The sequence below is a fragment of the Dipteris shenzhenensis genome, chromosome 2, assembly GCF_047967505.1.
Source record: "Dipteris shenzhenensis isolate YYH24624 ecotype China chromosome 2, Dip_SZ_1.0, whole genome shotgun sequence".
NCBI lineage: Eukaryota > Viridiplantae > Streptophyta > Polypodiopsida > Gleicheniales > Dipteridaceae > Dipteris > Dipteris shenzhenensis.
This window is the reverse complement of record NC_141597.1, coordinates 15,567,401-15,592,011: the sequence shown is the minus strand read 5'-3', so window position 1 is coordinate 15,592,011 and position 24,611 is coordinate 15,567,401. Positions and strand designations below refer to the sequence as shown.

At 46.9% G+C, this 24,611-nt stretch overlaps 1 protein-coding gene across 2 annotated transcripts in view; it reads right to left on the bottom strand.

The window, feature by feature from the left end:
- LOC147904377 (uncharacterized) overlaps nucleotides 1-24,611 on the bottom strand; it is a 130,523-nt gene that overhangs the window by 70,805 nt on the left and 35,107 nt on the right. For both annotated transcript variants that reach the window (XM_087394158.1, XM_087394165.1), the window contains exon 5: nucleotides 20,615-20,711. In XM_087394158.1, the coding sequence (XP_087250284.1) occupies nucleotides 20,615-20,711 (97 nt within the window). The remainder of the gene's footprint in view (nucleotides 1-20,614; nucleotides 20,712-24,611) is intronic.

The window sequence follows — 24,611 nt, the reverse complement described above, 5'->3', positions numbered from 1 at the left end:
GATGCAGCCGGAAGGTTATGAGGATAATTCACATCCCGATTTTGTATGCAGGTTGCGCAAAGCCTTGTATGGCTAAAAATAGGCGCCGAGGGCATGGTCAGACAAGATAGGGCAATATCTTGTCACTATTGGATTTCAGATTTCCAATTCAGATTTTTCACTTAATGTGAAAAGGACAAACAGAGGGATTGTGCTTATAGTCATCTATGTTGATGACTTGATTATTACAGGTGATAGTGATGCATACATTAAAGAAGTGAAGCTGCTGTTGAAGCAAAAATTTGAGATGAAGGATTTGGGAGAGCTGCGTTACTTCTTGGGCATTGAGGTTATTAGATCCCCGAGTGGGATATGGCTGTTGCAAAGGCAATACGGTTTGGACATGCTGTCCAAATATGGGATGACAGGCTGTAAGCCTATCTCTGTTCCATTGGAGTAGAATGTGAAGCTCAATGCAGAGACAGGTGAGCTTCTTGAAGATATTACTATGTACAGGCGCATAGTAGGTAGCTTGATTTACATGACTATAACCAGACCAGATTTGAGCTATCCTGTGGGGCTGGTGAGTCAGTTTATGCAGGCACCGAGGAAGCCACATTTGGATGCGGCTAGGCGCATACTGCGGTATGTGAAGTCCACATTGCATTATGGACTGTTTTATGAAGCTGGGTGTGCATTACAGGTACATGGATACACAGATGCTGACTGGGCTGGTAGTGTCTCAGACAGGAGATCTACTAGTGGTTTTATGTTTTCCCTTGGGAGTGGTGCCATCAGTTGGAGCAGCAAGAAGCAGCCAACAGTTGCCTTGTCGAGCACAGAGGCTGAGTACAGGGGTGCAGCAATGGCTGCATGTGAGGTAGCTTGGTTACGGAAGCTACTTGCAGATATGGGACAGTCAATTCATGCAGCAGTTGTCATTCATTGTGACAACATTAGCAGCATCATGCTTGCTAATAACCCAATTTATCATGCTAGAACGAAGCACATTGAGGTGCATTATCACTTTGTGAGAGAGAAGGTTCTAGCTGGTGAGATTGATCTTGTCTATGTCAGCACTGAGGAGCAGGTGGCTGATATTTTTACGAAGGCATTGGGTACCGAGAAGCTTCGCAGATTTAGGAGCTTGCTTGGTGTACGTGAGATGGATTTGAGCTTGAGGGGGAGTGTTGAGATATCAAGCTCTACCCCCGATACATCTCCTGGATGACTATCATTTATGTCACCGCCTATGTTAGTTGTACTCGTGGTGTAGTTAGACTACCACGTATGTTTTTGGTTTGGGTTCACATATGAACCACGTATTCTAGGTTTGACATATAGGGTATTTCCCTCTTCTATTGTATTGTTGTTGTGTGCAAAAGTGAAGAAAGGCTTCACCCTCCTCCAACCTTGTGTCCTCTCTCTTTTGTGTGTTGTGAAGAAAGCTGAACTTGAGTCTCCTATCTCTCTCCCTCATTCTTTACAGAAAGATCCTCCTCGAACCCAGCGCCAGGGGATTAGCTTTGAGAACAAGGGCTGTGGACTCGTGGGAGTCGAAAACCACTTGGAAGAATCCACGTCCCAAAAGTCGAATATCCCTGAGGTGAGGGGCGAGGTCTCCTGGTAACGCCGCCAGCATCCAGTCTCTAGCCTATGATCTGGAAGGGTGTGACCCAAAGATGCGGGCGAAAAGTGATGTGGAGCCCTCTAATTCCACATCTTTCTTGAGCTGCTGCAGCTCGTCTTCTGAAAAAATGACGGTTCTCGCGGCCGGTGGAGGTGGACGGAGATTGGCTGAATGGGGATCCATTCGCCAATCGATGTGAAAAGGCCGATTCCAACACTGAAAAAGCTCCGTCCGTGAAACTACTACCCAGGACGCCCTGAACGCGGGCGCAGGAAGGAGAAAGAGAGGGTAGGAGAGAGGGGAAGGGAAGGGAAAGAGAGGGGTAGGAAGAAGGAGAAAGAGAGGGGAGACGGAGGTAGGTTGAGGGGGAGGCGTGGGGAGCTGAGATAGGGAGGAAGGAGGCGGGGAGGGAGAGGGAGGAGGTTTTTTTTTTTTTTTTTAATACTCCTTTTTTTAAAAAAAAACTCTTTCTTTTTTTTTTTTCCCCCCCCTCCAGGGGGGGGTTCACCTTGGGGGGGAGAGCAGCGGGGGGAGAGCGTGGGGGAGGGAGGGGGGCGGGGGAGGAGAAGGGGGTGGGGGGGCTAGCGGGGGAGAGGGAGGGCAGAGGAGAAGGGGGCAGCGGGGAGGGGGAGAGCAGCAGGGGGGGAGAGGGAGGGCGAGGGAGGGGGGCGGGGGAGGAGAAGGGGGCAGGGGGGCTGGCCGGGGAGAGGGAGGGCGGAGGAGAAGGGGGCAGCAGGGAGGGGGGCAGCGGGGGAGGGGAGAGGAGAAAGGGGCAGCGGGGCAGCGGGGGGGGGGGGGGGGGGCTGGCAAGGGAGAGGGATGACGGGGGAGGGGATGGGGGAGGAGAAGGGGGGCAGGGGGGCTGACGGGTGGGAGAGAGGTTGGGCGGGGAGGGAGAGGTAGGGGGTAGCGGGGGGGGGAGAGGGAGGGCGGAGAGGAGGAAGGGGAGAGGGAGGGTGAGGGAGGAGGGAGAGGGGGTTGGCGAGAGGGGAGGGAGAGGAGGAGTAGTGAGGGGGGGAGAGGGGGGGGCAGCGAGGGAGAGGGAGAGGGAGAGGGGGCTGGCTGAGAGAGGGAGAGGGAGAGGGAGAGGGGCCTCACTGAGAGAGGGAGAGGGGAGGGCAGTAGCTCACGGGGAGGAGCAGCAGCTCAGGATTGCTAATCGTGGAGTTTTCCGATTAGAAGAGGTTTTTGGCGAGGATGATTTGGATGGGGGTAGCTAGGATTTTCAGTCACTTTGCCCACTCCCCATTCTTTATGACATGGGGCGCAGTGGCTTGGCTTTCTCTTACAGGGCCTCAGGTATTCTATGAGAGATTTGACTCCTCTCGAGCCATTTCGGTTCGATGTCACAGATTGAGTCATGTTCGTTGGATGTGGTACCACACCTTCCTTTTACAGCTGTACATGCCTCTGTGGATACTTCTTGGGAGATTCTAGTGAGCATAGCATCCTGGCATATTTGGAGAGCCAGATGCACAGAGGCTTTGGAGGGTACTCAGGTTCATCCCTCACACACATTGGCTAGTATCTGGACAGACACCGTACATACTTTGATGGCCGTATGGACGAGTATGCAGGGAGACTCCCATGTAGCCTCAGCTAGGAGGGCTTCTTTCTTCAAGGAATGGAAGGATTCTCCTTTCTTCTATGAGACTACTACAGGGTTGAGGTGGCACTTTCAGCCTTAGCCTTGGTTGTTTTCCAACTCACTCTGAGGGGGTTTTATTTATCCTCATGATTTCATGATGTATTCCGCTTTGAGCTTGCTCTCGCGGGTTTTTTCTCTTACTTACTAGAAGTCTCTTTCTTGAAAGAAAAAAAGAAAAGAAAAAAAAGAGTGTACTAGTGGTTTTATAGTCTAGTAAGTCTTAGACATGCCATGTGTCATATTGGGAGATATCCCATAGACATTGTGACTTTCTAGAGTCTAGTGGCACACTATATATTGCTATACTTGTCTATTATCCAATATATCAGTCAACATCAAGCTATCAATACATTGTGAGTATTTTGGTTATTGCCTTGCACTTGTACTTTCCTTCCTTTCCATTTTGCCTTTCATTATGCTTTTCATATTTCCATTCCATTCCTAGATAGCTACCATGTCTCTTCATCTTCCGTTACTTGCAAGGCGCAAAGTCTTATGGCTTGATGTTTCCTAGGGGGGGTGACTTGCAGATGCATGCTTACAGTGATTCAGATTGGGCTGGAGACTATGACACTAGGCAGTCCACAAGTGGTAATTGTTTCTTTTTGGGCAAAGCTTGCATTTCTTGGCTGAGCAAGAAGCAGTCTACTGTGGCTACTTCCTCATGTGAAGCTGAGTACAGGGCAGCTTTCACAGCGACAATTGAATGTGTTTGGCTGCATCGTTTGCTCGCTGATCTTCATCTTTCATTGGAGGGTCCTTCTCCGATTCTCATTGATAGTCAGAGTGCTATAGCAGTGGCAGAGAATCGTGTGTTTCATGCTCGCACGAAGCACATTGAGGTTCACTATCACTATGTTAGAGAGAAGTTGCATGTAGCAGAGATCAGTATGATCTATGGGTCAACACATGACAATGTTGCAGACATCTTCACCAAAGCACTTCCACGTGAGAAGTTTGAGGCATTTTGCAGTGCCCTGAACTTATCTCCTTTTGGTGATTGATCATTTCCTTGTACATGACATTGGCACTGCAGGGGGGTGTTAGAATTATTGATAAATTCTAGGCAGTGACCAATGTAAATTCAATAAGTGGGTTAGGGGCACTTTTCCCTCATTTAGAGGTTTTTTCCCCTAACCACAGTTAGTTCACTAACTATGGTTAGTGAAGGATAAGGTTTGTCACTTAGACAAAACCTTATCCCCCTTTTGTATTGCTTTACTTCATTCAATTGCATATTCGACGTTCTGCCCCCTCTCTCTGGCTTCCTGTTCTCTCTTCCATTTCTATCATGGAAAGCATGCCCAGAGGAAAGAACATGGAGAGGGGGCTGCCACATGGACAGTACCCCACAGAAAAAGAGAGAAAGGGACTGGCACATGGGTAGAACCCACAGAAAAAGAGAGAAAGGGGCTGCCACATGGACAGCATCATGGCTGTCATGTGGGCAGCGCATCATTAGGAAAAACGGGAGCTCATTTTGGGGCCCTGTAAGAAATTCACTATTTTCTCTTTTCTATCTCTACAAAAGCAAGAAAATATGGATACTTGCATGAGAAATGTCAGTGTGAAAAGGAATAAATATATTCTTTCACATGCTTTACATTCAATGTTCATATAAGAGCAACACTTTTCTGTGCAGAATTTGGTGATTCTGACACCGCAGACACGTCCGAAACGGCCCAAAACCCCAAGAACGGCACTGGAAACGCTGGAATCGAACATCCGGAGGCCCGGAAACGGCCAAAAAAGGTCGAAAAACGCGATTTGCAGAAAAACGCGAGTTTCCGGGCCTCCGGATGTCCGATTCCAGCGTTTCCAGTGCCGTTCTTGGGGTTTTGGGCCGTTCCGGACGCGTCTGCGGTGTTAGAATCACCAAATTCTGCACAGAAAATAAATTTTTTAAAGATTCAAATTAGATCACCTCATTAATGTGACATGCTTCTACGAACATATAGTACTATTTCTTTTTCTTATTTTCGTCTTCTTTTGTTGAATTTTCAACGTTACGTTGGCCCACTCCTGATTGGTTGAGAGCCTATTTTCTCTCCCTTCTAAAAGGCCCCAAAATGAGCTCCCTTTTTTCCTAATGCTAGAGAAGTACCTAGAGCCATCTAGGAGTATGGATCAGCACGATGGATAAGGCGACTAGCAGAAGTAGGGCCAGGAGCAGATTGGTGGCAGTTTGGAGCTCCAGATAGAGGTGAGGAGTGGCTGTATGATGGCGGCGACACATGGTAGGATGAACCCGGGTCAGATGCGCTTGGGATGGACAGGTATCTAGGCAGGTCTATGGCTTGCAAACAGGCCTAGCAAAGATGGCGGGGCAGCCTAGGAAGGGGTGATTGCAGACATTGCTTATGGGATTGCAGACAGGCGAGGATGATTTGGATGGGGGTAGCTAGGATTTTCAGTCACTTTGCCCACTCCCCATTCTTTATGACATGGGGCTCAATGGCTTGGCTTTCTCTTACAGGGCCTCAGGTATTCTATGAAAGATTTGACTCCTCTCGGGCCATTTCGGTTCGACGTCATCAGATTGAGTCCTGTTCGTTGGATGTGGTACCACACCTTTCTTTTACAGCTGTTCATGCCTCTGTGGATACTTCTTGGGGAGATTCTAGCGAGCATAGCATCTTGGCATATCTGGAGAGCCAGATGCACAGAGGCTTTGGATGGTACTCAGGTTCATCCCTCGCACACATTGGCTATATCTGGATAGACACCGTACATACTTTGATGGCCATATGGACGAGTATGCAGGGAGACTCCCGTGCAGCCTCAGCTAGGAGGGCTTCTTTCTTTAGGGAATGGAAGGATTCTCTTTTTTTCTCTGAGACTACTACAAGGTTGAGGTGGCACTTTCAGCCTCAGCCTTGGTTGTTTTCCACCTCACTCTGAGGGGGTTTTATTTATCCTCATGATTTCATGATGTATTCCGCTTTGAGCTTGCTCTCGAGGGTTTTTTCTCTTACTTAATAGACGTCTCTTTCTTGAAAAAATAAAATAAAATGAAATTCAACGGTCTAAAGTGCACGATGTGCCATGTCCATATCATAGATGGGTGCTAGATCCAAAGGCCCCAGTGTGGGCTTGTGCACGTGTATTGATCTAGGTTGTGGACGAAGGCAATATCAAAATGTATATACTGTAAAGTGTTGCTATCTAAGTTGTGGATAGAGCAATTGTGTGTTCCTGTTGAAACCATCCATGAGGAAAGAGCCCTATTAGAGGTTACATCTCTTGTATCATAGAGTGAGGGCTTTGGTTGTGGGTCTGTCCACCCATGAGAGCTAGACACGCCTTGGGTTGGTTGTCCAGTCGGGTCACCCCCTTCCCCTTCTAGTCGGTTACCTAAGGGAGGGGGGGGGGCTATATATAGGGCTCCTCTCCCCCATTCTCTTCATCTTAGTGTAAAGCAACTGATCCACATCAGAGTTGAGGTTTTCCCCCAGCAGTAGAGGGGTTTCCTCCTGAGATCCTTATGCAAGTCTCTCTTATCTTCTTTGTTTTCCAGTTTAGTTTTGTGAGTAGTTCTCTCTCTCTCTCTCTCTCTCTCTCTCTCTCTCCATTGTTGTTCAGTTCCACTGCACTTATCACAAGTCCAAGCCACTCGGGCAATGCATAACCTCCACCCAACAGAAATTTAAAATGGAGAACTGTAAGCCTGTGGTTACTCCATTGGAAAAGGGACTCAAGCTAAGTAAGCACGATGCTCCTAAAAAGTTTGATGGCACTTTGGACAGGCAGTTGGTTGGCAGTTTGATATATCTATGCTCCACACGGCCTGATATTGCCTATGCCACAGGGCTTTTGAGCCAGTTCATGCATTGTCCCATGATCACACATTGGAATGCAGCAAAGAGGGTTCTCAGATATGTCCATGGCACTCTCTCTCTTGGCTTGCATTATGCTTCAGATTGTGATCTAAAGCTGAGTGGTTTCACCGACTCACATTGGTCAAGGGACATTGACGACAGACGGTCCACTACTGGCTATTGCTTCTCATTGGGTTCAGCCTATATCTCATGGCTCAGTAAGAAGCAAGAGCGAGTCTCTCTTTCCTCCAGTGAAGCAGAGTACAAAGCTGCAAATTCAGCCACTACGGAGTTAATGTGGTTAAGGAAGCTTTTGCATGACTTGCATCATGTACAGGATGGCGAAGCAAACTCTATCTTCTGTGACAGCCAGAGTTGCATTGCCATAGCCAACAATCCTGTCTTTCATGCTCGCATGAAACACATTGAAAATCATTATCATTATGTACGGGATTGTATTTCTGATGGCTTCATTGATCTCATCTATTGTCCATCTGAGGACAATGTGGCGGATATCTTCACCAAAGCCCTGTCAACAGATCTTTTCTTACGACATTGACATGGCTTGGGGATCAGAGACATTCTCACAATGTCAAGGGGGGTTGTGAAGTGATTCACAATGACATTGTTTTCATGTACTCCCATAGGTTGCATATCCATCTGGATGAATTTGTGCAACCATGGTACTTTAGGTACTGTAGGGTACACCTGAGATGTTTCCAGGGTACTTTCAGCCATATCTTTGAGGGGGGATTTGTAAGAGATTACAAAGATATGGTGTTGTAGGCATAAAGTCAACCCTATGGTTGACCAGTAGTACTTGGGTACTATATATACCAAGTACTTGTATTGCTTCATTTGAACATTTCTATTGGAGCTTTCTTGTGTGTGCACTCTTGCTCACTTGTGTTCACAACCTGTCTCGAAAATGGTGCCTTTGAATATCATTCATTATAAATGGATATGCTACATCAGCTCGATCCTTTTTGTTTAATCATTGCAAATTTTTTCTTTAGTGTTAATAGTCACTAAATTAAGTTGAAAACTATTTTTGGCCATCCAAATAAACCACAGTGCAAGGAAGGTCTGCTACTCCCCCTCCCTCAGCCTGTCTCTCTCTCCCCTCAGCCTGTCCCTCGCCCCTCCCTGCTGCTCCCCCCCCTCCCCCCCTGCTGCTCCGCCCCCTCCCCCTGCCTGTCCCTCGTTCCCTCCCCCTGCCCTTCCGCCCCCTCTCCCTGCTTCCGCTCCCTCCCCCCTGCTGTCCCGCCCCCTCTCCCTGCCTCCGCCCCCTCCCCTCTGCTGCTCCGCCCCCTCCCCCCTGCTATCCCGCCCCCTCTCCCTGCCTCCGCCCCCTCCCCCCTGCTGCTCCGCCCCCTCTCCCTGCCTCCGCCCCCTCCCCCCTGCTGCTCCGCCCCCTCCCCCCTGTCTCCGCCCCCTCCCCCCTACTGCTCCGCCCCCTCTCCCTGCCTCCGCCCCCTCCCCCTTGCTGTTCCGCCCCTTCCCCCTGTCCCGCCCCCTCCCTTGCTTGCCCCTCGCCTCCCCTCTGCTGTCCCACCCCCTCTCTGCTTGCTCTCCCGCCCCCTCTCTTCCTCTCACTCCTCTCTTTCTTCTCCTCTCCTTTCCCCCTCCCTCCCTCTCAGCTTGCCCCTCTCCCCTCTCAGCCCCAGCCCCTCTCCTCCCCTCCCCTTCCCCCCTGCTTCCTCCTTGCCTCCTTTCCCCTCCCTTGCCCCCCGCAGCTTTTTTGGAACGGAAAGAGCTTTTATTCTGTTTGAGTCGGCCTCCTCACCTTGATTGGCGATGGATACCCCGTCAGCCAATCCTACTCCATCTCCACCGGCCGCGAAAACTATCACTTTCTCTAAAGACGAGTTGCAGCAGCTCAAGAAGGATGTAGAGATTGAGTGCTCTACCACATTGCTAGCACGCATCTTCGGGTCTCACCCTTCCAGATCCCAAGCCAGAGACTGGATGCTTGCGGCTCTCCCCCCAGACCTCACTCCTCGATTGTTAGATGTTCGCCTTCTGGGACGAGGTTTTTTCCAGGTTGTTTTTGACACTCCAGAGGCTGCGAGCACTGTGCTCAAGGCCGAGTTTTTACACCTGGGACACAGGAAGATCTTCTTTGAAGCCTTTCACCTTGGTTTCGACCCAGTAGAGGCAGATAAGAAAATCTTCTCGCTCTTCATCAGGTTCCCCGAGCTTCCCCAGGTTTACCATCGACTTCTTTCTGTTATTGGGGAGCATTTTGGCGCAGTTGCTGAGATCCCACCCCTCCCTGGGTTGCCATTGACTGCAGCAGAGGCAACCAAGGCTGATGGGGTTCCTAGAGTTAGGGTCCTTTGCAAGGATCCTAACCTCAAGATGGACCACGTCATGATCCAGCGCCCGGATGGTTCCTTTTTTCGCCAGAGAGTGGAGATTTCAGGCAGGCAGGACCAGTGCAGGATTTGCAGGACCGCGGGACACTTTGCCAGGGATTGCCCCAAGAAGAAGAAAAGGCCTAAGAAGCCCTCTGGTACAGCTACCACCTCAGGGCTTGCTTCGACAGGGGGGACAAGGGGGGGGATTAGACCCGGCACTTGCCCCTCGACCTCGCCAGAGGGGTGGTACAGGTCCAGCTCCTGCTCCTCGTTCTTCACGTGGCGGTCCTGCTCAGTCAGGTGGTGGTACAGGTCCAGTACCTATTCCTCGGCCTCGACAGGGGGGTGGTACAGGTCCTTCACCTGCTCCTCAACCCCCACCTCCCTCAGGCACACGCGACGCTTTACAGTGGGTTCCAGTACGTGTGCAGGTCCCTCCTTCAGTTCACGAGGGTACCTTAGTAGACTCTGCTTCACCTCGAGCTGTCCTTCCTGTCTCACCTTGCACAGTCCGAGACGCTGAAGCTTCGACCTCCTCCCCAGTTGCAGCTTCTTCCTTAGATCCAGCAGTGCCAGATGTTCCTCTTGAGGACGGAGAGATCTCTGCGGCTGGGCAGACACAGGGTAAAGAGCATTCCTCACTCCCTCCCTTGGATAGGGGGAAGGGGATAGCTTACACTGTTGATCCTCTTCCCTCACAAGGGATCCTTCGTACTCCGGTGTCTGGATTGCTCCACAGGAACTCGTTTTCAGCCTTGGCAGAGAGTTCAGATTTCCCAGAGGAGGAGTTTGTGCCCGCTACTTTTGGGGAGCCAGTGGTTGGGTTTCCTATTGACAGGGCTTCTTCTTCAGGTGCCAGGATTCTTTCCCCTATTGACTTTCCACCACTGGGTTCCTTCCCTCCTTCCTCGAGCAGGAGGTCTTCCCCTGTTGAGGGGTTTGTTTCCGCCACTAGGTCGGGTAAGGTGTTTCACTCTACATCCTCCCGTCGATGAGGATTATCAGTTGGAACATACAGGGCCTAGGTGGCATCCCACATCGCCGCCGTAGACAGCTGATCCGGGATCAGCTTCATCCAGGTGTTACTGGGGGTCCCATTGATATATTATTTATTCAAGAGCACAAGCTGGATTATAGAGATTGTGCCAAGTCAGGCAAGTTGCTTTCAGGCCATACTTTTTGGTCACCTGCATTGGGCACTAGGGGAGGCACTTCTATTTCAGTTTCGCAGTCGGTTCTCCCCTTAGTTGTTGGGCACGGAGTCATTATCCCCTCTAGAGCTCAGTGGATTATTCTTTTGATTGGAGGGCGTAAGGTTGGCTTCCTCAACCTATATGCCTCCAACATTAGAGGGGAACGTGTCCTTATGTGGAAGACTTTGCTCTCCTGGGCCCCCATTGTGGATTCTTGGGTGATTGGAGGTGACTTTAACATGGTCGAGTTACCTTCAGACAAAAAAGGGGGTAGAGAAGGCGGACTTCACTCTTTGGAGAGAGCAGCTTGGGATGCCTTCCTTTTCCATTTCTGTGGCAGAGATACTTGGTGTGATGATGCCTTTCTTATTCAGCCACAGTCCCTCCTGTTCTCTTGGTCGAACAGGAGACAACAGATGCCTATTCATGCACGCATTGACAGATTTTATGTAGATGACTGGGCACTAGACAGAGGTGGATCGGTATGCATTGCTGCGGGGGTTTCCACCTCAGACCATTTCCCTGTTGTTCTGGCTATCTCAGAGCCTCACTTGAGAGGCCGATCTGCCAGCATCAGGATTCCAGATGCCTTTTACACAGAGGAGGACCTTACGGAGGCAGCCCTACGGATATGGTTTGCTCATGTCCAGGGTGGGCAGCCACATCCATCACATTTAGCCGCAGCCCTCTCTGGTATTAGCGACTTTTACTGCTCAGTTGCTTCTACCAGGAGGCGAGATATTCTCAGACGTGAGATTGGTGTTCGCCAGCAGTTATCAGCCTTGCAGAGGGAAGAGCAGAAACGGCCTTCAGATGCTTGGATTCAGGAGCGCCTTGCTGCAGCGAGGGCTCGCAGTTATTGCTTGATCAGAGAGCAGAGTATGCCTTTCATGCACGGGAGTCCTTTTGGATTCAGATGGGTGGTAGAGTCAATAAACACTTTTTCTCTACTCTTGGCCCTAGACATAGTAGAGAGAGTGTATCTCAGCTTATTGACTCACATGGAGTTTTACAGACAGAGCCAGATGACGTCTTACGCATAGCTTCAGATTTCTATGCCACCCTCCTTACTGCTGATCCTGAGACACACGATATAGAGGATGCTAGACAGGCTATTTGGCAGAGTATCCCAGTGTTGGTGAATCATGATATGCATGTTCTACTTGACGCACCTTTCACCAACACAGAGTTCAGGACTGCACTTTCAGCCCTTCACAAGGGCAAGCTGTCTAGGTTTAGATGGCCTCACCCCGTCTTTTTTCATTGCATTTTGGGATATGATTGGAGACTATATTACTTCAGCCATGCAGGCCATTTGGGACTCTGGCGAGATGCCTGAGTCGCTTACAGAGGGCCTCATCCACCTTATCCCAGAAATTTATTGTCCCAGTGGAGGCCTATCACACTTCTAGGGACTTGTTACAACATTCTGGCCAAGGCTATCAGCCTCCGATTGCAGCCACTTCTCCCTGATCTTATTCATGACACTCAGACGGGATTTGTGCATGGCAGAAGTATTTTTGATAACATTTTTTCTTTCTGGGAAGCTTCAGAGTGGGCCATGCAGAGTGGCCAGAATCTTGCCATTCTACTGTTGGATTTTGAAAAAGCTTATGACAGAGTAGATTGGAGTTTTTTGGAGGGCACCCTTCTACGCTTTGGATTCACTGATGTTTGGATCAGAGGTGTTTCCTCTTTGTACAGATCAGCCCATAGCCAGGTACTTATTGGTGGGGTAAGGGGTGAGAGATTTCAGATTTCGAGATCAGTCCGTCAGGGATGCCCCCTTGCTCCTTTCCTTTTTTTATTCGTGGCCGAAACTATGAGCATCTATGTAAGATCTCAAGCTGACATCTTTGGGCTGAGACTTCCCATCAGAAGAGAAGAGGAGCTGCTTGACAGTGAGTTGGCTGATGACACAGCGATTTATTTGGATGCCTCTCCACAGACATTGACTTCTTTCAGGACAGCATTGGATTTATTTTGCTTGGCGGCAGGGGCGCAGATAAATTGGCATAAATCCAATGGCTTTTGGATCAGTGATGAGGACACTCCAGTTTGGGGGCTTGACATAGGGTTCACTTGGGTTCAGAGGGGTGTGCCTATCAGGTATTTGGGCTGCCAGGTCGGCTTGGGTATTTCTACCACGCAGCAGTTTGCTCCCGTGTTGGAGAGCATCAGAAGGAAGCTTCTCTTTTGGAGCTCAGCCAAGCTGGATCTTGCCTCTAGAGTTGTGGTGGTCAACCAGGTCCTTCTGGCCATTGCCTGGTTTATTTGTTCATGTTGGTGCTGTTCTAGGGACTGCATCATTCAGCTCAGAAGACCGATCAGGAACTTTCTCTGGAGTGGGCTTGATGGCACAGCAGATGCCTTAGCCAGAGTGGCTTGGGAGACCCTCATCCTCCCTACACAGGATGGGGGTCTCAATATTATTGATCCAGATTTACAGTGCAGAGCTTTACTTTGCAAGATAGTGGTGCGAGGACTTATGCCAGGACAGGAACCGTGGAAGGACTTTCTTATCAGCAGCATACAGAGGTGCATACCTTCCTCAGGAGGAGACTGGATGAGCAGTGTTAGATGGATCTTCACCTCAGCACACCTCAGATCACCTTCATCCCCTCTCATGGTTGCCATTCTGAAAGCTTGGGCTAGTTTCAGAAGCTCTCTTCGGAGGATTCCTCCTTCCTCCCGGGAAGAGATTGATAGGCAGCCCATCATGTGGAACGACATTATTTTAGATGATCGTGGCAGACCACTGGGTGCCTCACTCTACATGCAGTGGGCTAGGTGGGAGAGGGGACCTGCTTCTTCTTTGGGATCTTGGAAAGCTTTCCGTAGGCTTCCAGAGGAAACCAAGTCAAGGTTGACAGGACATCTCAGAGGGAGTGCAGGGAGGATCTTGCAGATTGAGACAGCCCTTCCAGAGGCTTGGATAGACACAGATGATATGCCTCTCACTTCCTCCACTTGGGCAGGTACTTTCTCGAGAGGCGGGGTTCCACTTCAGGTCTTAGCCTTCCGAGATGCACAGGAGGATGCTTTGGTTTTCAGTGTCCAGGATGGTGGCAGATTGCTCAGATCTACAGATGATATCTTGCTTGAGTCTGCTTTTCAGCCTATCAGGGTCGTAGGCCTCTTGATGCAGGGATCAGATTCAGAGTGGTTCTTAGACCCTGACCCCCAGTTACTCTCCACCGGGTCTTGGAGACTTTGGCTCTATGGAGGAGTTCCCATCAGGTATTTACAGTGGGACCCCGGAGAGTGGGAGTGGATTGACGCGGGGCATCGAGAGAAGACCATCCCCTTCTTTCGTTACACGGTCAGTAATGCTAGGAGATTTCAGCTCAGTAGTAGAGGCTGGAGACCCTCCAGAGTTCCTCATTGGGAGACTTTTGGTATTACTGCGGATCAGCAGAGGTATTTCTGGAGGAGGCTCTGGAAATCCCACAGGAATAGAAAGATCACTATCTTCTTTTGGCTTTCTATTCATGGAGGGATTGCAGTGAACCTTTGGAGGTCCAGATTCGGAGCCGACCCTAGTTGCCCTCGTTGCCTTTCTGCTTCGGAGTCTATTCAGCATTGCTTATGGGATTGCAGACAGGCGAGATTGATTTGGATGGGGATAGCCAAGATCTTCAGTCACTTTGCCCATTCCCCACTTTTTATGACTTGGGGCTCGATGGCTTGGCTTTCTCTTACAGGACCTCAGGTTTTCTATGAGGGACTTGACTCCTCTCGGGCCATTTCGGTTCGACGTCATCGGGTTGAGTTCTGCTCGTTGGATGTGGTTCCACACTGTCCTTTTACAGCTGTACATGCCTCTGTGGATACTTCTTGGGAGATTATAGCGAGCATAGCAGCCTGACATATCTGGAGAGCCAGATGCACAGAGGCTATGGAGGGTACTCAGGTTCATCCCTCGCACACATTGGCTAGTATCTAGACAGACATCGTACACACTCTGATGGCCGTATGGACGGGTATGCAAGGGGACTCCCGTGCAGCTTCTGCTAGGAGGGCTTCTTTCTTCAGGGAATGGAAGGATTCTCCTTTCTTCTTTGAATCTACTACACGGTTGAGATGGCACTTTCAGCCTCAGCCTTGGTTTCTTTCCACCTCACTCTGAGGGGTTTTTTATTATTATCCTCATGATTTCATGATGTATTCCGCTTTGAGCTTGCTCTCGCGGGTTTTTGTTCTTACTTAATAGAAGTCTTTTTCATGAAAAAAAAAAATGAGTGTACTAGGTGTCTAGGGGGTGTTTTATAGTCTAGTGAGTCCTAGACATGCCACGTGTCATATTGGGAGTTATCCCATATACACTATGGCTTTCTAGAGTCTAGTGTCACACTATATATTGTTGTACTTGTCTTGAGTCTTTTGATATCAGTCAACATCAAGCTATCTACATGTGAGTATTTTGGTTATCATCGTCTAGCACTAGTTCTTTGATTTTCCTTTCCATTTTGCTTTTCATTATGCTTTCCACATTTCCATTCCATTCCTAGCTAGCTACTAGATCTCTTCATATGGTATCAGAGCCATGTTCCTAGCCTTGCTCTCTCTTTCCCTTTCCCTTCCAAGAGGTTGAGGTGAGGGAGGCCAATGAAGCTACTCTAACTCCTCCTCCTTGGAAGGCTGCCCTCTTCTCTCCTTCCTTGAGCTCTCTTCTCCACGCCATGATCTGCCACCTCTCTTCTCCTTCCTTCAGCTACATCTTTCTGTGACCTACGGATGATGTGATACTTCTATCTGGAGCTAGAGGCAGAATCATGGCTTTGTGTCTTCAGCAAAGTTGTAGAGGACCTTGAGTACTAGAAATTTAGTTTTTAAATCATTGCAATCCGAGTTTTCAATCCGAGTTTTCTGTGAAAAGTTACAGCCCTTGCAAGAAGTGACGAAATTTGTTTCTGCGCGCGAATTTTATTCTGGAGCTCAATAATTTGACAGCCCAAGCATGATACAACCAGCTCAACGTGTCCATCCTCTTCATTGTTGACCTCTGCTCCAGCCCGTCATTTGCTCCTTCTGCCTGACATTCTCTTGGAGTTGTTGCCCGCAAGTTCGTGCCCGCATTCTGTTCGTCATTCTCTTGGAGCTATTGTCCACGCTGCCTCTATCTTCTCTACCCGCCACTTGATGTGAGCTCTTGACATTACATTGCGGTGACTCCTTCACGTGATTACTCCAAACTTTGGTGAAGACTTTTCAAGCTAAATGTGAGTTCTCTCATACTACTCCGACACACTCCACTACAGTGATCTCTCTGATTAGTGTATTACACCGAGCTTGATGTAGACCACTCTACATCAACAAGTGACTTCTTCAACATTGCTTATTCGATCGGTGCCTGAGGTACTTCGCATTGATTGACTTTCCGATTGGTCGTGGTACCTGAGGCTTCTACTTCGACATTGGTGACTCTTCTTCCTGCATTTTGAGAGTCATCATGTAATTGCTCCATGTAGCTACCCATGGACTTCACCGACACATATTTTGGGGCATTCCTACCTAGCACTTCATTGACATCATCATCAACTCGCAGGGATGTGCACACATGTGCATTAGCTACTTGGAGGACATCTCTTTCACAAAGAGATATTTTTATTTATTACTACATGCTTGATGTATTTTGGGGTCCTCTGCCTTGGGTAGTCCCCCTAAAATGATATGTATTTAGTGTTTGGTTTTCATTGAGTCTAAAGGTCCTCTGCCTTGGATAGTCCTCCTAAAAAGATGTATTGGTTTTCCTATTTTTTTGGTGTGTGGCATCCTAACATGTCCTGTTATGAAGCCAAGGGAGGATGTACTGTGGGAGCCATGTGTATTGGCTTTGATAGGTCTATTTGTTTATTAGGCCTGGCTTGAGAGTTCCAGGATGTTGGTGCATTAGTCTCCTAGAGCTCTAAGTTGGTCATGCATCCATGCATGATGAGCCTCTGAGCCATGCTAGATGAGATTTATATGTTATGCTCACTAGTCTTTGAGCCATGCTCACTTGCCTTTGAGATTGTGTAGGAACCATGTCTAGTTCTAGACCGGCATGCACAGTTCTGATGACCGTCATTGTCATGTTCTGTTCTTGGTTCCATTCCAGTAGTCTCTCACCTTGCCTTCATGGGGGGTGTTGGAATATGAAGCCAAAGTGAGTCAAAAATGAGTGTACTAGGTGTCTAGGGGGTGTTTTATAGTCTAGTGAGTCCTAGACATGCCACATGTCATATTGGAAGTTATCCCATATACACTATGGCTTTCTAGAGTCTAGTGTCACACTATATAGTGTTGTACTTGTCTTGAGTCTTTTGATATCAATCAACATCAAGCTATCTACATGTGAGTATTTTGGTTATCATTGCCTAGCACTAGTTTTTCATTTTCCTTTCCATTTTGCTTTTCATTATGCTTTCCACATTTCCATTCCGTTCCTAGCTAGCTACTAGATCTCTTTAGGGGCCACATACATCACTGTGCACTATCTACAACACTCTGATTGCCTTGACCCAATTCTTGCCTTGTTTACAGAATGGCAAGCGATGCAATTTGCCAAGTGCACACCCCTCACACACTTCATTTGCTGGTTGCTGTAATTTTGGCATTCCCTGAGTCATATTATTGTTGTACAAGTAGGACAATGCCCTGTGATGGGCATGTCCAAACGTGGCATGCCATAAATCAGCCTGGGAAGTGTTTGCTACAGCCAATACCTTCTGATCATAAGACTGAGCATCAAGCTTGTATAAGCCTCTGTCATATGTGCCTGTTGCTACAACCTCATACCCTTTCTTTGGATCCTTGATCCTGCATTGGTTATCCTGAAATTCGACTAACATATGTTGATCATGGGCAATGTTTGAAACTGAAATCCGATTTTGCCTTAAATCTAGAACATACCAAACATCTCGGATATACTTAGCTTTCCCATTATCAAGCTGAATAGGAATGAGAGCTAAAAACACTTCTAGCTGGGCCACTGAAAGATCTCCCATGCAACGTGCATCCTGCAGAGAACAAAGCAAGGAGGAACGGAAGAAATGATAAACATCCACAGCAAAGTGTCCATAGAGCCAAGAAGTATAGGCATTATATAATGACCATAGAGCCCAATAACAACACTGACTAAAAAATTGAATGTAGTCGGGGGTGGTGGTATATCTCCCAAACAACCAATACTTCCTACCAAAAGTAATACGAGGAAAACGGGCACAAAGATATGTCTCCAATCTGAGACGAAAGTCACGGGTAGCCAGACAAGTCCAGAATAGATGAAGGACTGTCTCCCGTAGATGCAAACAAGATGGGCAATGCAAAGAAGTAATGTGCCTAGCAGCCAAGAAAGAACCCACTAGCAAAGCACCAACCAAACACTACCATTAAAAAAGCCATTGTCAAAGCGGGACCTTAGTGTTCCAAATACGGCCAAGACAAACCCTTCACCAAGCAAGTGGTTTGTCAAGATGCCAAATAGAAAGACCCCACTTATGAATCCATGGCTTGGCTGTAGTAGAAGAAGATGATAAGCTTTCTTGGCAATGAGATCCGCAAAGGAGAAAGTAGAATAAGCCGGGATGCCTCGATCAACCTAGAAGAGGAAGATCAGTAAACAAATGGGGAACTGGATGGAAAGAAAGCAGCATGGTACACAAACACACACACACATACACACACACCTTTTAGTGAAAACTTTGAATACTTTATATTACAACGTAGCTATCCAAAAACTCGGAAGCTAAAAAAGTACATTAAGAGAAATTCTCCATATAGGACAAGTATACATCATAGTCTATGTAGTGAGTTTGCCGACAATCAAAGAGCAATTGTTGCAAAGAACGATGAAAGAAAACAAAACCAGAAAAAATAGATCACCAAAGACTCTCTGATTTCTATCTTTCCAACACACACACACACTCCGAAACTCCAACCCATCGAGATTCCAATGGACACCACATCTTGCAGGGAAATGTGAGTTTGATCCTCACTTCTCTAAAATATGGAAAGCAATTAGAAATAGGGATCCAACTAATCGAGGGGCTTTCACGAAGGAGTCGCATGGAAATGGCGACACACCAGAGGTTGGTGATAAAGGACTCAAGTGGGAAAAATATACTATTGAAGATGGCTACCTGCTCTACAAGGGTAGAGTATGTGTCCTGGATAATAATGACATTAGGCGCCAAATTCTTTTTGAATGTCATGATAGTCCGAGTGTTGGAAACCCGGGAATTCAGAAGACATGCGCACTTCTGAAAAGACAATTCTTTTGGTCTGGAATAGGACGTCCAAGACTATGTATTGAAGTGCCAAAACTGCCAGGTCAATAAGGCTGAACGCCTTAAGGTAGGAGGTCTCCTACATCCATTGGAGATTCCATCTCGCAAATGGGAAAGCATCTCCATGTATTTTATTGTGGGATTACCTGTGAGTAATTGTGGATCGGTTGACCAAGATGGCTCATTTTATTCCTATCAATGAAGATGTTAAAACTCCAAAATTAGCTAGGCTATTTGTGGAGAATGTCTATAGATTGTATGGGCTACCAGCCGGTATTGTTAGTGATCGGGATAGCAAATTTAACAGCCATTTTTGGAGGGCTGCATTTATGAGGTTGGAAACTTCATTGAATATGAGTACCACGGATCATCCATAGAGTGATGGTCAAACTGAAAGAGTCAATCACATCATTGAGGATATGCTTCAAGGATATGTAAGTAAATGGCAAACTAATTGGAAATAGTATTTACCCATATTAGAATTTGCATATAACAGTGCCAAACATTCAACTACATATTTTAGTCCATTCATGATATTGTATGGATTTTAACCAAGAGTCCCAATGGCAGTGGGACTAAAAAAAGAGAAGGTTCAAGCAGCCAAAGACTTTCCTGAAGATATGAATCAAACGCTTAAGTTAGCTAAAGATAGCATAAGAAGAGCTCAACATAGAGCACAAAGTTATGCAAACCCCCACCGTAGAAGGTTAGAGTTTGAAGTAAATGAGAAAGTCTACCTCAAGGTACTTGAATCTTCAGAATCTTTAAAAACAAGTAAATGTCCAAAGTTGTCTCCTAGGTATTGTGAACCATTCACAATACTTAAGAGGATTGAAGAGCTTGCTTACAAATTAGCCTTACCTGAGGGGTGTAGAGTACATTGAACTCATTGAACCTGCATCTTTACCACATGAACCAAAAAGAACACTCACTAGGACTCACTAGACTATGAAAACACACCTAGAACACTCACTTTGACTTCATGTTCTAACAAGAATGAACAAGAAAACATAAATAATGCTAGCAGCTATTCAAAGTACAACACATTGTGTGAAGATAACAAAAGAGGGCTAGAGCAGGTGCACTTGAAGTTGAAGGGAGCCATATGAACTCTTAGTGAAGGGATCATAGCAAAGGGAGGGGGAATAACCAGGGGGGAAAAGCAGGTGGGTGCAGAAAAGGGGAACAGGAGGGGGAACAAGAGAACACATGTATATAAGTTAAAAGTCAATAAATTAGAATAAGACAACAATCAGTATATATTGTCAGCTCTCGTGAACAAAGATTCAGGTCATCTTTCACTATATGATTTTAATAATGCAAAATTCATCAAGATATTCATCTTTTTGACTAATCAATCATGTTCATATAACGTAGGTCTTTCGTTGAAAGAGGCTTCTAGTTTCACTTGGAGTGTACTTTTTAAGTCTCCTTAGAAAGAAATGGATAGGACTTAGAACTTTCCTTCTGAGATACACAGTCCAATAGTTCAAGTAAGAAAAGGCATCCTTGGAAGTCTAAACTTCAATTGAAATGATTCATATCATGCAATCCCAATTACGAAGTATCATAACCAACATGTAAGTGCAGAAAATTAAATATATAATGCTTCAAGATTCTATTATCGAAAAGAGGAGTGCATATGTCATCATTGATCAAGGAAATTTTACATTATATCATCCACTCAAAACTCTAGAAAATCATGAAATCAAGTACCTTATTCTTACTGGGGCCTAAGACGCCTGGGGGCAATTGATCTCTTCTTGACCAAGTCCGTCCATTGTCATTTGATCTTTTCATGAAGCCACTCCACCTAACGCAAGTAAAAGCAACTAAAACTTCCAAGATTCCATCTCAGGTGTTGCTTGTGAGACACTCACAAACACTTTCTTTCAACGTAGCTAATGTCAAGCTTATGCGAAGAACACACATACATTTATGTGAGATGTTATTTAAATTCGACACAATCTCTCTATGTGTGTGTGTGTGTGTGAAACTCAGCTTCTACAAAGATATTGCTTATGGATCTCAGAAGAAATCCGCCGGGCTACACCCAGATCCATCTCCGACATGCATGGAGGATTTCAATGGATCAACTTCGAGTATGTTCAGATAGGCTACAGTTTGAGTCCAAGACGAGTAGAGGGCATAGGGCATCCCACACTAGAGATGGATATGCAGGAGACCAACACAAAGGATGACTAGCTTTCAAATGCCCTATAACTATGAAATACGAGGATGCCACCACACTCTTTTTAGTACCGGTTTCAGCCCACTAAGAGAGTTCCTAGCACATCTAGATTAGCCACATGTGGCTTTTTTTCATCTTGAGGCCTAGAGAGACAGAGATTAGCTCATACGAGCACAGAGGAGAGCACGTGAGGGACCGGAAAGCACGGTCATGGATTTTGTCTTTGATGACCTAAGCCAAGATCAACGTGGGATCAGACGTAGGAAAGAGCCAGAGGACATGACTTGCCAGATCTTGAGTGGACACTCACGTGAGGGCCGCTAACATATCCTCTCTCTCTTCAACATGGGGAGAGAGACCATTGGAGTAACGATAGCCGCAAGTATGAATGAAAGCCGCAAGAGCAAGCTCAAATGCGGGAGTACATCATGACATGCATGAAAGAAAAAACAGCTCAAAAAGAGCTAACAAAAGTCCAAGGTGGAGGCTGAAAATGCCACCTCAACCCCTGAAGAAGACTCAAAGAAGAATGGAGATCCTCTCCAAACTCTGAAAAAAGTATCTCTCTTGGCTGTAGCTGCTCTGGAGGATCCCTGCATGCTCGCCCAGATGGCCATCACTATGTGTATAGTATAAGTCCATATACTGGCCATAGACTAGGATAGGTGAACTTGTGAACCCTCCATCGCCTTCGTACATCTGGCCCTCCAAATATGCCAAGCTGCAATGCTAGCCAGAATCTCCCAAGATGTGTCTACCGAGGCATGAGCAGCTCTGAAAGGAGTGAAAGGAACATCTTGGAGAGAGTATGACGTGTCGTCGTATGATGAAGGATAAGTTTGAGTCCTGTCCCTCGAAAAACACCTGAGGTCCAGTAAGAGATAACCATGCCACTGATCCCCAAGTCATCAAGAAGGGTGCTCTATGATATATGCAAAGAATCTTGACAACACCCTTATAGAACGTCCTCACCTATCTGCACTCCAAAAGGCAATGCTGAGCTGACTCAACTGTTGCATGGCATCGAGGACAAGTAGGTACAGGCCCCAATCCTGGATCTCCACAGGTTTATTGCAATCCCTCCATGAATAGAAAGCCAAAAGAAGAGAGTGATCTTTCTATTTCTGAGGGATTTTGAGAGCCTCCTCCAAAAGTTTTTATGCACCTCTACAGAAATATGAAAACTATCCCCATGAGGAGCTCTGGAGGACCTCCAACCTCTACTGCTAAGCTGAAATCTCCTGGCATTTCTAACTGTGTAGCAAAAGAAGGGGATGCTCTTCTCTCGATGCCCTTCATCAATCCATTCCCACTCCCCTCGGTCCCACTACAAGAACCGGATGGGAGAACCACCATATAGCCAGAGTCTCCAAGACCCAAGTGCCAGGAGAACGGGGTCAGGATCCAGATACCTCTGTGAGTCCATGCCCCACTCCATTTAACCTGCAATCCTAACAGGCTGGAAGGCAACCTCCAAAAGAATATCATCTAAAGATTTGAGAAGTCTGCCTCCCGAGACTGAACATCAAAGACAAGGGTCTCCTCATGTGCATACCGCAAGGAAATGATCTGTAAGGGCTCGAGCACCCGTCCCCATAAAGGATCCCAACCAAGTGGACTCTGTGATCAGTAAGTCATATATATCTATCCACTCTGCTTGTATGGCTGCCTTTGTCTATTGCATCCTGACTGCACTCCCTCTATGGTGGCCAACTGATAAGAGTCTCTAATCTTTTGGAAGCTGTCTTAAAGCCTTCCAAGCACCTACAGTGGAAGTAGGTCCCCTCTCCCATCTAGACTACTGCATATAATGTGACACTCCAAGTGATCTGCCATGCTCATCCACCAATATGGATTCATTCCACATATCTGGTTGCTTCTCTATTTCTTCGTGAGAGGAGGGTGTAACTTTCTGAAGAGTGTCACTAAAGCTGCCCCAAGCTTTCAGATTGGAAGGCTGAAGTAAAAATTGTTAGAATATGAAGTCAAGTTGAGTCAGTTTGGTGTGTTCTAGTGTGTTCTAGTGTGAGTTCTAGTCTAGTATGTCCTATGGAGGCCACGCGTCACATTGGGAGTTATCCCATATGCATAGCTGTTCATATGTGTGTGTGTGCTTTACATAAGAGTTGTACTTGTCTAGTGTAAATTAATCAAGTATTAAGCTACAAGCTCTTTGGTCTACATGTAAGTACTTTCATTTTGGTTCATTGCTCTAGTCAATTCATTTCCATTTCATTAAGTCTCTCTTTGAGTATCACTTCCTCTCCCCCTAGCCTACCCTCTCTCTCTCTCCCTCTCCACCATGTGCCTTCATGTGGTATCAGAGCCTCCCTTCCTACCTTCTTCTTGCTCTATCTAGAGGATGAGAGAAGCCCGCAAATGGAAGCTCCCCTCTCCTCTAAGGTAGATCCTCCCTTCGCTTAGCCTCGCCATCAAGTACTCCGGTGTCCTAGTGATGATTGCTCCTGGTCCTCATTTGTGAGTTCAGCTCACTCCTGCATCAGTTCGTGGTTCTCCCTCAGCATTGGCAGACATTCCTCGTCAGTTGGTCGCCATAAACTTGTTTTGGAGCAGTCCAACGGCTGTTTTTTGACCTTTTGAGGTCCGATTTTGACATTTTGGCATTGCCCAAACATAAACAACCCTGTCCCGCACCATTTCGAGAAACACAAAATTCAACTTTTTTTTTTCGTACACCCATATAGACCTCTGCAGGAGGATGCGCGGTAGTGCCAGGAGTCCATACAACTTGTCAAAAGGCGATTCCGAGCAGTTTTAGGCTATTTTTTGGCATTTTTTGCTTAGATTTGGACCCCCGTGACTTCCAGTAGTGATTTGAGCTTCCCGAGCTTACCCACAAGTCATTTCAATTGACTTGAGGCTTTCGACAGCAGCAGGGAATACCCTTTCACACCTTCGACATTGCGATATTGTGGTGTTTTTGTAAGAAATCCTAGATTTACTATATTTAGAAATGTGCTAAGGAACAGAAAGGAGACTGAGATAGCAGAGAACAAGGAATAATTGTATTGCTTGAATGTCTGTAGTGTAGATGTCGTGTGTCATCCATACAATTGGGCCTCTCTTATATAGAGAGTGAAGAGTCACACATGAAAAGGTGTGTACTCCAAAGGGTATGTGCATGAAGAGGTGTGACCCTTGTGAAGGGTGTGACCCTTGATGAGAGGGTACATTACAATAGAAATGTCTCTTCAATAGGATGTCTCTTATGAAGGGTTGTGCCTCATAGGAAGTGTCCCGTCGAAAGGGCAAGGGTTGTGCCTCATAGGAAGTGTCCCGTCGAAAGGGCATACCCTTCCACAAGTGTCCATTCATCAAACCATCCATAAGTCTAGAAATAAAGAAAGGAATACGTCACAGATCGTGACATCCCCTCCCACTCAAAAGAAGACCCTGGTGGAGATAATGAACTGATGTAGAAAATATCACTGTAAATTTTGAAAATACTGCTGTAAAATGTCAGGGTACTGCTGTAAGTCTTCATCAGATTGCCAAGTAGCG